This window comes from Astatotilapia calliptera, chromosome 14 (assembly GCF_900246225.1).
Source record: "Astatotilapia calliptera chromosome 14, fAstCal1.2, whole genome shotgun sequence".
Taxonomy (NCBI): domain Eukaryota; kingdom Metazoa; phylum Chordata; class Actinopteri; order Cichliformes; family Cichlidae; genus Astatotilapia; species Astatotilapia calliptera.
The window spans coordinates 28,470,406-28,486,840 of record NC_039315.1 but is presented as its reverse complement, the minus strand read 5'-3'; the positions used below and the strand labels follow the sequence as shown (position 1 = coordinate 28,486,840).

Here is a 16,435-nt window from a genome sequence, read left to right as displayed (position 1 = left end):
CTGAAGAGCTGGAGCAGAGCGTAGCAGCATTTCACACTGCAGTGACCACACAAGAGGCACGGGGCCAGAAATCCCTGTTCACCTCTGCTTCTCCTGTACACCAACAGCCACATTGCTTTCAGTAAAAAAGTACATCCCCTGAACTGCTCATGTACACTGGGATTATACCGCACACTCAAAATCATCTCGTTTTAAGAACTAAACTGCTTCTTTCCTGCGTGGAGAATTGTAGTGTGCACTGGTCAAACCACATTCAGTCTCAGGGGGAAATTTATTGAATGGATTTAATGGATGACTGTGTCTGAGTAATATTCAGTCACATTACTAATTTGAATTATTTAAATTATTCAGTATCTGTGCTTTTCCCATGATAACACTATCTGCCAAATGCCTCTCTTTATTGCAGAAATTATGCATACTGAATTTTGTCTTTAAAAAAGTGCATGGCTTGCAGAACTGGAACAACGGGCAGCTAGAAACCTTCAAGGAATCTGCATGAGCATAAAACTAAGAAAGAATGAATTAAAGTTCAATAAAGCAAAACTCTTAGCAGATACTTCACCCAAACCCTTTTTTTGTACTCTGCAGCTCCTGTCACTGAGTGTTATCCAGCATAACCAAAATTTAGTGATTATAATGAGTGGAGCAGCACTGGTTTACGTGTGTTGATTAAGTTATTCATTCACTGAAAACTAAAAGAATTCAAAGTGTAAGGTCTTCCGAAATACGCCAACATTTTCTTCATTTTCTTTCACCTGCCTCCATCTCAGCATCTCCTCTGTCACACCAACCCTTTGCATGTCCTTCTTCACTACATCCATGAATCTTCTCTGTGTTCTTCCTTTTCCTGGCAGTTCCATTTTCAGCATCCTTTGTCCGATATAAAGTGGACAATGAAGATGTTTGCAAAAATTTTCAATCTTCAGCTCAGTCTTCTCTTTTTGTCAGAGCCAATGTCTCCAAACCGCACATCACAGCAGGTCTCACTTCCCTCCTGTAAATCATCTCTTCCACTCTTGCTCAGTGTTGGGTAAGTTACTTTAAATTAGTAACTTAGTTACATTACTAGTTCTATCAAAAGTAACTCAGTTACTTCAAGTTACTCGTTACTTTCAGAGTAACTAGTTACTAGGGAAAGTAACTTTGGTTTTACTCAGAATTCTCTTGTTAATGTGTTGCTTCCGTAACTGGATACCCAGCAAGATTGCCAGTCTTCTAGCTTGCTTACTTGCCACAACTGCACTGTGCCACCTACCAATAGAAAGAAAAAAATAATGTGCACATTTCCACGAGAGAAATCCCACACCTGATTCTATCCTGGCCTGCTTTTTACATCCAACACAAAAACTGCAGTCGTGGTGCTTTCGATTGTACTCAGAACTCGGAAATTCTGCCTTCTGAATAGGAAGATGTAGGTAACACCAGACTGCAGATGAGCTGCTTACAGGGCTGGACTGGGACAAAAAAATCGTCCCAGGCATTTTGACTAGATTATAGGAAAAATCATAAAGCCTTTGAATGAAAATAAACACTGTTGTGACAGTGATGTACACTGTTCTGATGGTATATATGCATCAATCTATCAATCGTTTGTTGTAAGACTCAGATAATTTTTTTTTAAAAGTGAGACATTTTAAATGAGAATAAGAAAGTATTTCCTTGTGCCCCCATTTCCCTGTTAATGCCCTACATGGACCCCTGGCAACACTTTGCTAGACCCGCCCCTGCACAGTTACCAGCTGTCAGCTACTTAGAAAAGGATCCCGGTGTTATTTGTCTCTCAGAAACAGTTCATAACTTCCCTTCAACTCATTCATGTTAACTAAAAGGTAAACCTGTTTCTCCATCACAGCTCTGATGATTCAGGAAGGACATCTCCTGGTTTCATCTTCATGTTTCCCTCTCATCACATATCCAAACCGATATCATGACCAACAGGTTTACAGCTGTGGCTCCAGCCAACATCAGCTGATACTAGAAATTAATATTAAATAAATTCTAACAACAGCTGATCAAGCTTAAAAGTGCTGCTGTTGTTTAGCGCCACATCCGCTGGTTTCCTCTTTCTGGCGCAAAGTGGGCGATAAATAAACAAGAGAGAAAAGCCAATCAGCTGATCACTGATCAGTTTCATGATTGAAGTAGAAACAGAAGAGGGAGGGTGAGCAGATGAGAGAAGAAGAGGCAGCTGTGCAGCACACAGAATAACTCCAGCTTTGTGTCTTTTTCATTGTAGCTGACAAACTGTGTTCCTTTTCACCTCAATACGAAACGCATGATATTTTCTCTGAATACCAGACGATTCCGTTTTTTTACGGGAGGTTGACAACTCTAATAATTAACCTTATGAACAAAATAAAGTTCAACATCAGTAACATCAAAGCACCCACCCAGCTGTATAGAAACTCCGTCATGCTAGCTAGATTAAAATTCCAAATATTTGTCCAAATATATCTGAGTAGCCAAAAGTTTACAGCACATGCTGAATAAATGCACCAGCTCCATTCCTAAAGTGAGCTAGTCGGACTGTCTCTCTCAACCAATGTTTCTGGTCTTTTCACGGCTATGTAAGAAAAGGAAAACTATTTATGACTGACATAATAATGTTTATGTGTAAATATTCTACAGAGAACTGAAAACAAAGCAACAGCGTGTTCACTGTAAACTAGTGTTTGTATTTCAATTTCATTTCAGTTCAATTCGATTTTATTTATATACCACCAAATCACATCAATAGTCACATAAAGGCACTTTATATTCAAATGTAAAGACCGAACAATAATATAGGGAAAACCCCAACATTCAAATGACCTCATATGAGCAATAATTTGGCAACAGTGGGAAGGAAGAATTCCTTTTTAACAGGAAAAAAAACTCATGGAGGGGTAGTCCTATACAGAATACAAAAATTATTCAAATTTGAATTCTAAATCTAAGGAAAGCACTTAGCTTGAATCTGCTATGTAGGACACAAGCAGTGAATTATTTTCTGCTGCCTACATGGCAGAGGGTGACTTTGTCTACATACAGCTTTCTCCATCTCTGAGTGAAGTTCTGTCTCACTCTTTTCTCTCTCTGTGAAATACAGTAGCTGGACCTTCAGCTAGCAACACTGATGTTTGCTGGTGTTTGTTAAGGTGACAGAAATGTTAAATTTGGAATTACCTGCCACCTAAAGAAACATCACTCCCTTCATGCTTCCTCCTCTTCTGTAGTGCTAACTAGATGCTGAAGTAGCACGAATACAACTTACCGACCCCTGCACTCCTTTCAGCCCACTTTAACCCCAGAGCATAAATGCTATTAATAACACCACTGAACCTAAAGTAACGAGTCTGTTTTGAAAACCTGATAAGTGTAAAGTACTGATATTTGTTTAAAAATTTACGGAGTAAAAGTAAAAAGTTGTCAGAAAAATAAAAATTCAAGTAAAGTACATATGTCTGAAAATTCTACTTAAGTATTTGTACTTTGTTATTTCCCACCTCTGATAAAAACACAGAGTGAAACGAGATGAGTAAAGAAGAAAGACACATAAAAAAAAAACAGCAGCATAGGCCTAGAATAACTAAGGGTCACCTGATCCAGCCCTAACTATAAGCTTGGTCCAAAAAGTGTGAGCTTGTTCCACAGAAGAGGGCCCTGAAAGCTGAAGGCTCTGCCTCCCATTCTACTTTAATATACCCTAGGAACCACAAGTAAGCCAGCAGTCTGAGAGCAAACCGCTCTGCTTACACACAGATTCAATATTAATTTCAGTGACCTTTGACTGATGTAACCGGGTGCCATTAAGGCCAACGATAATTATTTCTTTACAAAATCTACATTTATCGTTAGCCAGCAGTTTCAGCGTCACCTGCTCTGGCCCCTGGAAGACAAAGAACAATGGTCGCTGGTCGCTCCATCTTCACATTTCTCAAAACAACATTAACATGTTAAATATTCCCCCCAGAGTTTCTTTCTCCATCTATCGAGATGTCACTAGCTTGGGCTGTGCTGTACTTGACTCATTTCCAGATGTAATCAGTGGGCACATTTATTCAAATGGCACAAGGCTAATGGCTTTTCTGGCATTTATGTGTAGGCCTCAGTGTTTTAGTTCAGCATTAAACAGTAAAGTTAGGTGACCACACCTTAGATTTATCTGTGTTAGGCACATATAGCTGAAAAGCTTCAAAAAGAGATCACTTTCTTGCCTGGTGAAAAATGTGTGTTTGTGCTTCACATGAAAGACCACTGAAATAAGAGGAATATGGTCACACCAGATGAAACCCTTTAAGTAAAGGTGGTTTCCTTAAGCAATCTATTTTAGAGCAGACACTAAGCATGATTTGCAATGGGGTATTTTAAGTCTTTACAATAAATGTGCCTGTACTAGTTCAGTGATTTCAAAACAACTATAGCCCCAGTTAAAGAATCAATAAGCAATTTCCAACCTAATGACCAGGAAATGTAGCTAGGGACAGTGTGGAGTGTTATAATCGTATTCAGCTGTTTCTAACTGTTCTGAGGTGTCAGGAGTGACTATTAAGACTTAAAAAGATGCAGGACACCAAATGTGCTCATTCAAGAATGTCAGTGATTTACTTCAAACCAGTCTTAATTCGTTTATATATGACGGCTGAAACACTGCCAGGCAAATGGTCAGTTTTTGGTTTTTTTGCTTGTTTGTTTTTTACAGTGCAGCCTCATTTAGTCTCACTTAGTACTAATATATCAAGTGTTTTCACAGTAGTGTGGAACAAAGTATTGCCTTACTGTACACCCAAGTGGGAGAGTACAGGAGAGCTAATAAGGACTACAACTGAAGTTATTCATGATTCAACAGTTTCACATTACTTTTTCATCTTCAGTTCTGTTTCATGTCATCAGAATTCTTATTGTGGCTGTTTTGTCTGGCATCTCTTAAATGTGTCACAATTGCATGCAAGACTCTTTCAGCTGCATACTCCACATAAAGCAATGGTGGAATTTCAAATGAAGATCAGCTAGCTGCAGTTGGTCGCTGTCCCAAAAAGTACTCTATCCAAACAGAGTGCAACGGTGGTTCAGCACCACGGACAGCTCCTGGTATAAGAAAGACAAAGTGATCATTTTTGGCAGCTGCAAAATCTCATACTGTTAGGATTCTTTTTCAGCCATATAAAATACACTTTGGGCCACTAACATGCACACTGATAAAAAGGCTATTTCCATCAAAGTGAAATGGAGGTGATGTGTGATGTTTATGCTTGGTGAATTGTCATAAATAATATATGAGTAATATACAGTACAGCAGAACAGTTTTAGGCACTTTTGGAATAACGCAATACCATCTGGCTGGCACTTGGTCCTGAATACATTCTGCAGCAGCACAAAATCCCTAAATGGACTCGCTGTCTCTTTGTTTAGTATATAAAAGCTGGTTCAGGTCAAGAAAACAGCTGTGACGTGAAATCAACTTTTATTTAAATTTTACATTTTATTGACACAATTTTTTTTTAAAAAAGGTCATATGTAAGGGTTATTTTTGAAAGGATAGTGAGTGAGGGTTGTGTGCTCAGGCTGGATTACATTTACAAGTAGCAGCATCTTATCTATTGTGAGACATAATATTAGGAACACTAGAATTATCCTTAGCAAAAACAAGATGTCCTGGACCAGACTGTAGAACGTAAACACGATATCTCCACATCGTCACCACTCATCACCATTTCTGTCACATGAAGAGATAGAAGACACTGAAACATAACAACCATAAATTCTTCAGGGTGCTTTGAAGTACTACTTTTTTGTTTGTTTGTATTACATTAGACTTACTATTGTAAGAATATTAGTGGGAGCCAGTGAAGGGAAGATAATCTTTGGTTCAGTACAGCCTAATGTGTGAGATTTTCCCTTGTTTCATCTATTCATCTTCCACCAGTTTCCTCTATACTCCAAAAGATTGGATCAGCTTCCACTGTAAGTCACACAGAGGAACAGACAGTTTTCTTAAAGCCACCAATCATGCTACTTTAACTTGTTGCCACTCCCAGATTTGGCATTTCTATTCTGCTATCCATGGTGAGATCTAACATCCCACCTCATAGCATCAGAAAATTCTCCATTTGACTCCAGATAATTAGCACAAGGTTAATTTTTGGAGTTAGAGCAGGTCATTTATTAATCAGAAGGTTGGTGGTTCAAGTCAGTATGCCAAATATCCTTGGACACTAGCCCCAAGTTGCTTATCAATGCATCCATTGGAGTATGAAGGTGTTTGAATTTTAGATAGAAAGTGCTCACGTTGAAAAAGCATAGAAAAAAGTCTTGTATGAAAAATTATGAACAGGTGAATGAGGCTTTGAGTGCTCAGGTATTGTGGAAAAGCGCCACACACACACACACACACACACACCTCCAGACATGTAAGATACATAGAGACTGCAAGAAACATCTCATTTCAACTTGAACTGCGGGAACTCTAATGTGTTACCTGTTTCTTTGGTCATTTACCATATAAATAACTTGGACTGTGTATCAAGATTCACTTTAAAAGCCTGTCCTAAGAATAGGAGAGAAAAGGGATAGTGTCAGAGAAAGACAGAGTTTATCAGGTTCGCATTACGGAGAGGCACTCAAAATTTATTACTCTCTCATCTCATTAGAGGGTCTGAGTTTCTCTTTCTGGTTTCTGGTTTTGTGCTTGTGCACACTTTTCCCTGGACTCAGCAACGAGGGGGGGTCATCAAAGTTAATCATTTACATATAATCATGGGATTTAGGCTTATGACATTGTCAGGATGACCTTCTAAAGTTTAAAGCACTAGAATGGAGAAGAAAGGTGATATTAGTGCCTTTGAACTTGGCATGGATGCTTTACCAATTTTCTGGGATTTTCCCACACAATCATTTCTATGGTTTACAGAGAATGGTCCAAAACGTATCCACTGACTGGCAGCTCTGTCAGAGTAAATGTCTTCTTGATGCCAGAGCTCAGAGGAGAATGGCCAGACTACTTCAAGCTGATAGGAAGGCAACAATCAATTTAATACCCACTCATTACAACTGAGGTATGTAGATGAACATTTATAAATGCACAATACAAACATTGATGCAACTGGACTACAGCAGCAGAGGAGAATTCAGGGTGCAATTTGTGTAAGATAGTACAATTTATCCAGGCTCATCAAAACTGAACAACAGATAATAAGAAAATAATTGCCTGGTCTGAGTCTCAGTTTCTGCCACAACTTTCAGGTGGCAGGATCAGAAGTTCTTCGGGAACTCTATGATCACTTCGGGATCATAGATATGGTGTAATGCTGTGAAGCTGTGAAGCTGTTGCAGTACCAAATTCAGTGTGTACCATTAGCAATGTGGTGTAATTGGAGACCTGTATAATGGATGATCAACTGACAAATCTGCAGCAACTGTACGAAGCTATCATGTCAGCAAAATCTCTGAGGAATGTTTCCAGCACCTTGTTGGCACCCAGGATTAAAGCATTTCTGAAGACAAAAGAGGGTCAACCTGGTATTCACAAGCTATAGTTAATGAAGTGGTAAGTGTATGAAATAAAGAACTAGACAGTGTTGATAAATCTGAGGCATAATTAGATCAGAAACAGATGATAAAAGTGCAGACAAAGTTTCTGACTAATATAATTTTCATTGTCCATTTTAGCCATCAATCTCCTCTTTTAACCTACAGAACCACACAGAACTCCTTCCTTCTCTACTGCAGTTGCCTGGCTGTTCATTGTCTATTCGTGTTATTTTACAGTATGTGAGTATGTTTGGCCTAACATATACTGCTGCTTAAGTAAATTATTTATGTGATGTGAATTCTCTGACTGCGCTCTACTCTCAGCTTTCCTTTTGCCCAACTCAGTTTGCACATTCTGCTCAACAGTCTGAAGTAAGGGTAAACCAAATGGACATTTGGACTGACTTCAAAGTGTTAACAAACATAATCACTATTATATAAAGCAATCAGTTCTTATTTTCACATACATGCATACATAAAAGGCTGCACCACCTATGCAATCACTTAAAAACTTTTCAGAGGCAAAGAAATTCCCTCTTTCGGCTTTCCTGGAGACATTGCGCTTTCCTCATAACTAAAACAAGGATTCATGGTGAGTTTCTTTGGACTCTTTTAATACCTTAAATAAAATGCGACTGGCAACTAAAATGACTGTATTTCTTCTCGTTTCTTGCAATATTTCTGTTGTCAGCACAAGTGTTTTCATCCAAGCAAAGGTTAAGGAATTAAAGAAGTAAACTTACTAGTGGCACACTAGACTAAAATAAAAATGTATAGTTATTAAAATGTATAATCTAAACTATGAACATACACATCATTTGGTAGTCAGTGCTGTGTTGTTGCCCTCCTCTGACCTCCAGGCAGTATAGCATTATCATACTGGAGCAGACAAATGCTTCAAGTCTTTCTCCTAAGTAGATGGTGGTCCTGCTGCTGTGTCCCTCCACTGCTCTGGGAGATGTGAGCAGACTCTCCAATCAGCCTCATTCTTCTTTCTTTACAGCTACAGAACAGCTGACAGCACATTTTATTGGTTCTTATCAGCCTCAGCCCCTGCAGCAGGAGTCATTTCACATCTTTCAAATCTGATGCCTCTTGTCCACAGAAACTCAGGAAACATATGTTATGTGCCTCAGTTCTGAGACTAGCCTTCTCTGTGGGTGGAAGGGTGGAGATTTGGCAATAATGTCAAATGTCTGCTGTAAAAAAAATAGTCATCAGTAATTTTCAAAGTCCGACAACAGCACATTTATTTCACAAATGGTTATATCTTGATTGTTTAGATACATCTTTGAACCTAACTTCAAAACTTACCCTTAAAAAGGTTTTCTATGGAAAGGAACTTCAGAGATTTGCTTTTATCACCAGAAAGTGATCAGTCATCCTGTTTGTGTCTCTCTAAGCAAACTCATTCATTTCTCACTGCCACACACTGCATTTCTACCTCTCCATCTCCTGATTTTTGCCAAAGGACACTCGGGTAAATACTACAGTCTATGCCAGCTAAATACATTAATTAAGGAAGGTAACTTGGCTTTCTTATTCTAATTAACCTCTACACATATTGATTTACGTACCTTGCATAAGTGCTTGCTCCTCTGGCAAGTTACAACCTGACATTTATTCACTGTCTAATTGCCTGCATTTTTATATTTTGAATACAATAGAGAGTTGCAAAAGCAACCAGAGCCTGAAATGTCCACTAGCTGCTGACTGTCAGTGCCAAAGAGATGCATTTGTCAATCATTTCCTGTGCAGGTTAAAAATCAGTCTTGGTGGTTTCAGTAAATTTTTTTGTATATTTATATAGAAATACAATAAATACTAAACCTTTAAATGTTGGACAATTAATCAACCTTACCAGACAACTGACATGAGAACAAAGGACCGAGCTGTATGATCCTGTGAAATCTGTTTGAATTAGTCTGAGGTCCCTCACTTTCATGTCAAATCAAAGATTCAATTTACTGGGACAAGATTCAGATATATCCTAAAAGGCCTTCCAGTTCCTAGCTCATAGGTCACCAGCAACTCTGAAAACTAGTGTGCTCACTAAAGACTGTCTGTCTGTCTATTGTTCTAAGGAGCAGGTCAAATCTTCCTGTATTAACTTTTATGCCACATATCAAAAAGGTCTGACACTCAGCTGTCTCAGGGTTTGACTCTTCTGCTCCCTCTCCAGCTTTGCTGAATATCATTGGTAAGCATAGCACTTCAATACCAGCCTGACCTATTCATGGACTTGATACTGCTTTATACAGTATCCAGTTCTTTATGATCACTCAAGGTGCTAGTAGTCTTATAGAATTTAACAGTCACCAATATGGCGGTAATTGAAAATGCAGGGCCTCAAGCTCCAATCAGTTTATGTCATGAGAGGAATTACTGGAGCCTTAATCCTGCTCTAAACAATCATTTGGGGGTAATTATGTCATGTAAAATGGATAGCCAAGTCCTGAAAGAAGAGCATGACTACAAAAGGGAACATTCTGAAGTAAAAGAAAGAAGAAAAGTTGAAGTGACAGTGAGAAAAAAGGATTTCTAAACCTCCGGCCTCCATCTTTTGTGGTCTCTGTGGTGTGAGATCGCTGCTGGGAAAGGCAGCCACTGTGTCAGTAATAGAAATGCGAAGAGCTTGGCTGCAGACTGAAGAGCAGAAGACAGAAAGTGGCAGGCCTATTTGATCAGATCAGGACCTGGAGGAAGCTGTTTCTGTGCATGTGTGTTTTGTATCACACACGAAAGAAAATCATGGCAAATTACAAACAGTCCAGTCAAATTAATTTACTATTACCTATCCATGAACAACAGAATACTGAAGAATCACGTTACTGTAGGTTTAATGGAAACAGATCATTTAAATAGTGAAAACTGAAACCTTGAAATTGGCAGTGATAATTATGATTATCATGAGTGTTGGGTTTACATTTTCACTGACCCACTTCTACTTCACATCACTGTCCCATTTGTCAACACAGAAACACATAGTTCTCATAGTACAGACTGTTACTAGAATATGTGCAGTGATAGCAAGAGATTTCAACAACATTCATACTTTTCATTTTGTTCTGCCAATCTTTTTTTTTTTCCCATTCTCATTCTCTATACATAAGCTGTCCCCCGCTGTTTAGCTTTGCTTCATTTTGTGCTTGCCATACACCGTTTAAGACAAATCAAGACAAGTCTTCAGACTAAAATCACAGATTGAAATTAGCCCTTCTAAATGTTGCCTTACTTGAATTGTTTCTCAAAAAAAAAAAATCAGGACACAGAGCATTCAGCTGGCTTTTCAATCTCAAAAATTGACTATAGATATTTCTAGTTTTGCTCTGTGAGTGCACAGCTACAAATAAGCCAGTGCTCCACTTGCCGCTGACTGTGGTTTTAGTGGTCCCCTAGCTTGCAGTAGATCTCCAGAAAAGAAAAAAAGATATGAATCTCCGCCACGAGCAGAGACTATGTAGCAGGAGACGCGTGACTCACTGGAAAGGCAACTAAATCAGGGACAACCACCATTAAAGTGGCCTAGCCAGTCTGTTAGCCAAAGTTAACTACTGGTGGACCGCCAGTAACTATTAAATCACTCTGATCAATCAGGCTAACAAAGTTAGAGTGGCTAACGCTAAAGCAATCCAGAGCTCAGAAACAGCCACAAACCAGCAGCCTCGGTATGAGCAAAGGATCAAAGCAGTTATGAGGAAATCAAAAAAGAGAAAAGAGTCGATGTCCTGTTGTGGAAGAAAGGACCAAAGGCACACATTGCAGGCACTTGAACATTTGGGGGGGGGGGTTTGACAATATTCTTTCATTTTTCTGTGCGGCCTTGTGCAGCTTTCCAGCCGCCTCTCTCCAGTGCAGTACACAGCTCTGCCATCAGGTCCCAGCCGGCATCCTACAAATATAGGGGAGGCATGATTAGGTGATGGAGAACAGCTGTGTAGATCAGCCTCCCCTGACACCACACCCTGAACCCACTGCTCCGCCCCCCCCCCCCCCCCCTGCAGCTGAACCAAACCACACCCTCCCACACCTGTTATCTGATGAAGTTACAAACATACTGAAAAACCTGATAATTGTTTTGTGAAATGTAAATTTGCAGCACTTGCTGTTGTTCGGTAAGGTCAAAGGTAATGGTGCAGGTGCACCGGTTTAATTTTTCATTTAATTATTTGTAGCTTTTCCCAGTAGCTGAGCTCTTTATTTTCAGTTGTTTAAGCTTCTGTAATTTACTATAGTAATAATTAAGTTCATTATGATAACAATATTCTGCACTGAAGAAAATGGATTTATGCTGTCACTTAGAAAGCAAATGAAAAAAAAAAAAAAAATCAGAAAAATTGGTATAGACAGGTCGCACTTACAAAAACATCACTAATCTGATTAAGGCCAAGAAAACTGACATCAGTCATGAATATTGTCTCATTTTTATTATGTTCTGCTTTATCTTAACAAAAGCTGTGTGTTCAGTTTTCTACAACACAGAAGTCAAAAATGCCTAGTAGGAACTTAGGATCTACTAATTCCTTAAAAGAAAACTAGATAAATGACTAAATATGTCCTTTCCTCTTTTCTTTCTACCTTCCTGTATGGCGTCTCTCTCTCCCACTGTGAAGGTAATGTGCAAAACAGCCACTATTAACATTACATACTGTCATTTGTCCTAATTAATTAAATGAAACCATCAGGAGAGGGACTCTAGTGCCCTGATGAGGAGGCAAATATGAAGATCAAAGCAGGAAGGCAACTCTTTGAAGAATAAAAAAAAACAAAACAATCTGTACTTGGTGAAGAAAGATGAATTTGTTTTACAAAGAAATAGAACACCACATCGATAAATGATAATTCATTTGTAGACTGTCTCTATACAAGGCAATTATTTTTTGGAAAACATTGCAGGTGGCATTTTATAATCCACCTATAATAAATATCCCCAACACGTCTACAGAAAAATCTAAGACTACCTTACAGACACCCTGAAAGTTCTCCAGCTTCCCCTCCCTCAGATAATGTGATCTCTGATTGACACTTCTGTATGCAGCTTGCCACAGTCTAACCTATAAAATATGCAACAACTAATATGGTAACACAGAGTCAGAGGCCTTGTCCCAGCTGAATTGGCCACATACAGTATAACAGTTTGAAATGAACACTGTGAAAGATGGAAAAGACGCAACTAGGAGGAGGAAGCAGAAGCAGCAGCTGAAGTGACAGACCAAATCTCCATCCATCATTCTTTTCTTTATCAGCAGTGGCTTGGTAAGTAAATGAGCCACATCCCCAGACAGCACAGTTCAGTGCCAGTGCTGATTGTGACTGTAGACAACAGTTGTGCATCTGCCAAGACAACTGTTTGGAGATTTGATGGAATGTGGCTGGCTCTGTTTCTAGGATTTATCATTATCGGCATAGCAGAAAACTTGTTAAAAAAAATGATAATAAGATAACCAAAAAAATCAACATTAATCCGATGATAGTAATCAGTTATTCTTACCGTGTGTGCTACAGTACACCAAGTTTAAAAGCAAACTTCTCATAAGCCTCTGCTCTGAGAAGTAATCTGCCATTTGTGCTTTAAAATTCAGGACAAGCAGTGCGCTCTACATGAGCTGCATAAAAAGAAGACTCGTGGGCGAGGAAAGAGGAGGATGAAATAAAGAGAGGTACAAAGTAATAGTGAAGGGAGACAGACCATTTCTCACCATCAAAGAACTAGTGGTAACATTTGAGTATTCAAACACACTTTAACGTTCTTCAGTCTCCTACTGATATCCTGTGCAGTGAGGTGCTTGAGGATGCTTGAGAGCATTACTTACTGCCAATAACTCATTTTGAATGTAACAAAAAATTAAAAAATCTGTCTGATTCCCGTTCAACATGTCAAATTTTCTCTCTTCCTATCTCCACTTATGTCTCTTCCTCTCCTCCTTTCCTCTCTCGCTCTCTAGTTGCCCCAATCTGGCACATCACACTATTCCAGGCTGCTTGCCAGCATCAGACCACTGTCAAACTGAATCCAATATGCTTGGTCAGGCCGTATGCTTTTCTAGGTAGCGTGCTCCTATGGGAGACAAAAGAACCAAATTGATTTAACTCTCAACTCCCGGAGAGGAGCTAAATCAGCTCAATTAGAGCGCTCGCGGTCGAAAGCAAAGTAGATCTGTGAGGTCAGATCACATCAATGGACAGAGAAAAGATCCAGTATAGACTAAATAAGACTGGTAGATTAGGTGAGAATGTGATCAACACTGTCTAGCTTTATAACAGAGGGTGGCTTTCACTCTTCCATGGGTTAGTCTACTAGAGTGTTCCAAAATCACTCTTGGACATATAACTGCAATTTTTTATACAATTGAGATCACATTGTTACTGAGTATCAAAAACTTCAAATAACCATCAACAGATGAAAGTGTCACGTGAGAGCCTCTTGGTTAGGTCTCATCTATGGGGGGGGTTCTAATAGATAAAATTGATTTAAACTACACAGAATCACATTTTAACCAATTGGATGTTCGCAAACATGCTCTCTGGCCCTCAAAAGACAAGCATCCGGTTTCCCAGAGAGCCACCAGTAAGGAAATGTAGATGAAACTTGGAAGCTTTGATCTGAACACTTGGGAATCGTCTCAGTCTGCTCCTGTCTGCCCTGGACCTCCCCACTAACAGCAAAGACGAACTTCACCTTCGGTCTCCGTGCAGGCGTGCTGCTGCTGTGCCACTTGTCCGACCCCTGGCATCTATCAAGTTTACAAACGTGTTATGCACCTTGACCTTGCTGAGCAGCGAGGTCTGTCTGACACAGATCATTTAATGTCTAAAGTCATACACTTAGTGATACAGTTTCCTAAGTGCGCAACAGCCACAATTCAAAGGGCCATGTAACAGAATGAGGCACTAACAGGCAGCTAACACAGCTCCAAACAATTTCCAAACAGCCCAAAACTGCATCACAGCATAGTCTAACTCCTGCTACACTCACAGGGCAAACGAATGAAACTGTCTCTCTTACCTTGAAATCCGAAGAGGAAAGCGAGGAAGGGGATCCAAACGCTGTATATCCAGAAGTAATGCATGGCGTCCTTCAATCAGCTCCAACTGCTCAGCGCTCCTCCAGAAGAAACTGGGTGTCCTGGCGTGGTTCGGGGGTCCGCAGGTGATCTGTTGACCTTGGAGGGTAGGCTTTCCTCAGCAAATAACGCCTGAAAGTGAACGAACTCAGCGGCAGCTGCCGACAGAAACCGCACAAGTGCTGGAGGAACAACTGGTGGATTCTATCTCACTCTGCCAAGTGGATGCTCGGTGGGCGGCCATTGCTTGGCCTGCGCTGCCATCTAGTGTTTCTTGCAGAAAATAAGGATTAGATGAGACAAGCTGAGCTTGCCATTGGTTCATTATTACCTGAGCTTAATGAGCCATGCGCACATTATAGCAACCCGTTGTCTCAGCGGGCCTCTGAGGAGCGTGTCTCGAATAAATCAAGTTTAACTGAGGTTGTCATGGAAACATCTTTCAGCGCACTAATCCTCACTGATATTGATTAGTATATTTAAGCAACAACCGCAGCAACCAGGCTCATTCATCATCGCCTTTGTTTAGAATTAGGACAATATGTGTTGGTGACATAAAGCGACATACGGATGACATCATTCATCGCATTCATTATTTAAAGCACGCTGTCACTTCTTATTTTTTATTCTTGTTCTGCAAAGTTAAAATATTTGCCATTGTTCATTGTGACTGTCTTGTTAATATGAAACAACAAGGCTTCACAATTAAATATTAATTAACAACCGCCAAATGATTTGTAACCTATACATAATTAAAGTGGGCTTCTGATATGAGGCACTGTTTATTAGTGCGAGACAGCACAGTGGGGTTTGTCGGGGCACCAAAATAGCTTCTTCTACCTCTCATGGTGATCTCTGACCTCCACTGCTGCTTAGAATAAATGGCATCTTCCTTAAGGTCAGCGGCAACCTGGAAATTGCCAACAGCACCTCACCCATTGCCGGCAGCATCCACGAAGCAAATATTTCATTACCCTCAGGATGACCGATTGCACGGTTCACTTGATCCTCTGCGTCCAGGACAATAGCGGGCACTTCATCTGGACTGAATGACTTCCTGTCCTGAAGGTCATTGCAACAAAAGCTCTAGAGACGAATTTTCTATGTAATTGTTCACATCAGTTTGGGGCTACTTTTTTCGAAAATGGTATTTTTATCAGACATTATTTGACGTGAATTGATCACTGTTTAATTCCTCACAGTCTGAACGCTCTCAGAGACTTTCCAATTAATGTTTGCTGAAAGAAAATCAGGATCTGCCTGAAATAATGCTGAAAAGTAATTACTGAAGTGAAGACGGGCATATTTAAAATATTCCTAACACTCTTTGTGCCTGAATGTAGTTTTAATTGCTTGAGAACATAATGCTGCTAGAAGATTATCTTTGAAACCTTTATATGAGCATCGTCTATATGACGTCACTAATTGGCTTGATGAAACCTCTGACCTCTATAACAGTTTACACACAAATCCGCCTTTGTGCTTAAATCTGCCTGATGCTGCCCTTGTCATGAGGCGTCATCCTCACACTGTGGGCAATGCAGAGCTGCTTCAAATGAAGCCTTCTGAATATCTGCAAATCTTTACCTATTGAAATCTCAGAGGCTTTTCAGTGAGCTTCACCTGCCAAGCTCTTTTCTGTGTTGCTGCGGAGCCCCCAAGTGTAACACTAACTTTCCACCAGCTACAAGGGAGCTTTTGTGTCATTAACGATAATCTTTGACCTTTTTGGCATGCCTTTCTTCCGAGGATTGAAATGTTTCAGCTGAGGCTTTGATACGATTTTTTTCTTCAGGCATCCAGATCAGAGTCGTCCTTGTGGATAAAGCATTGAACACTTTATCCTGTACAGATGTGCACTG

The 16,435-nt window shown here is 39.8% G+C and overlaps 1 protein-coding gene across 1 annotated transcript in view; it reads right to left on the bottom strand.

The window, feature by feature from the left end:
* The window catches only part of lsamp (limbic system associated membrane protein), a 1,260,578-nt gene extending 1,245,584 nt beyond the window's left edge, over nucleotides 1-14,994 (bottom strand). The window contains exon 1 of the mRNA XM_026192045.1: nucleotides 14,516-14,994. Within this exon, the coding sequence (XP_026047830.1) occupies nucleotides 14,516-14,579 (64 nt within the window). The 5' untranslated portion in view covers nucleotides 14,580-14,994. The remainder of the gene's footprint in view (nucleotides 1-14,515) is intronic.
* Between the last annotated feature and the right edge of the window lie 1,441 nt (nucleotides 14,995-16,435).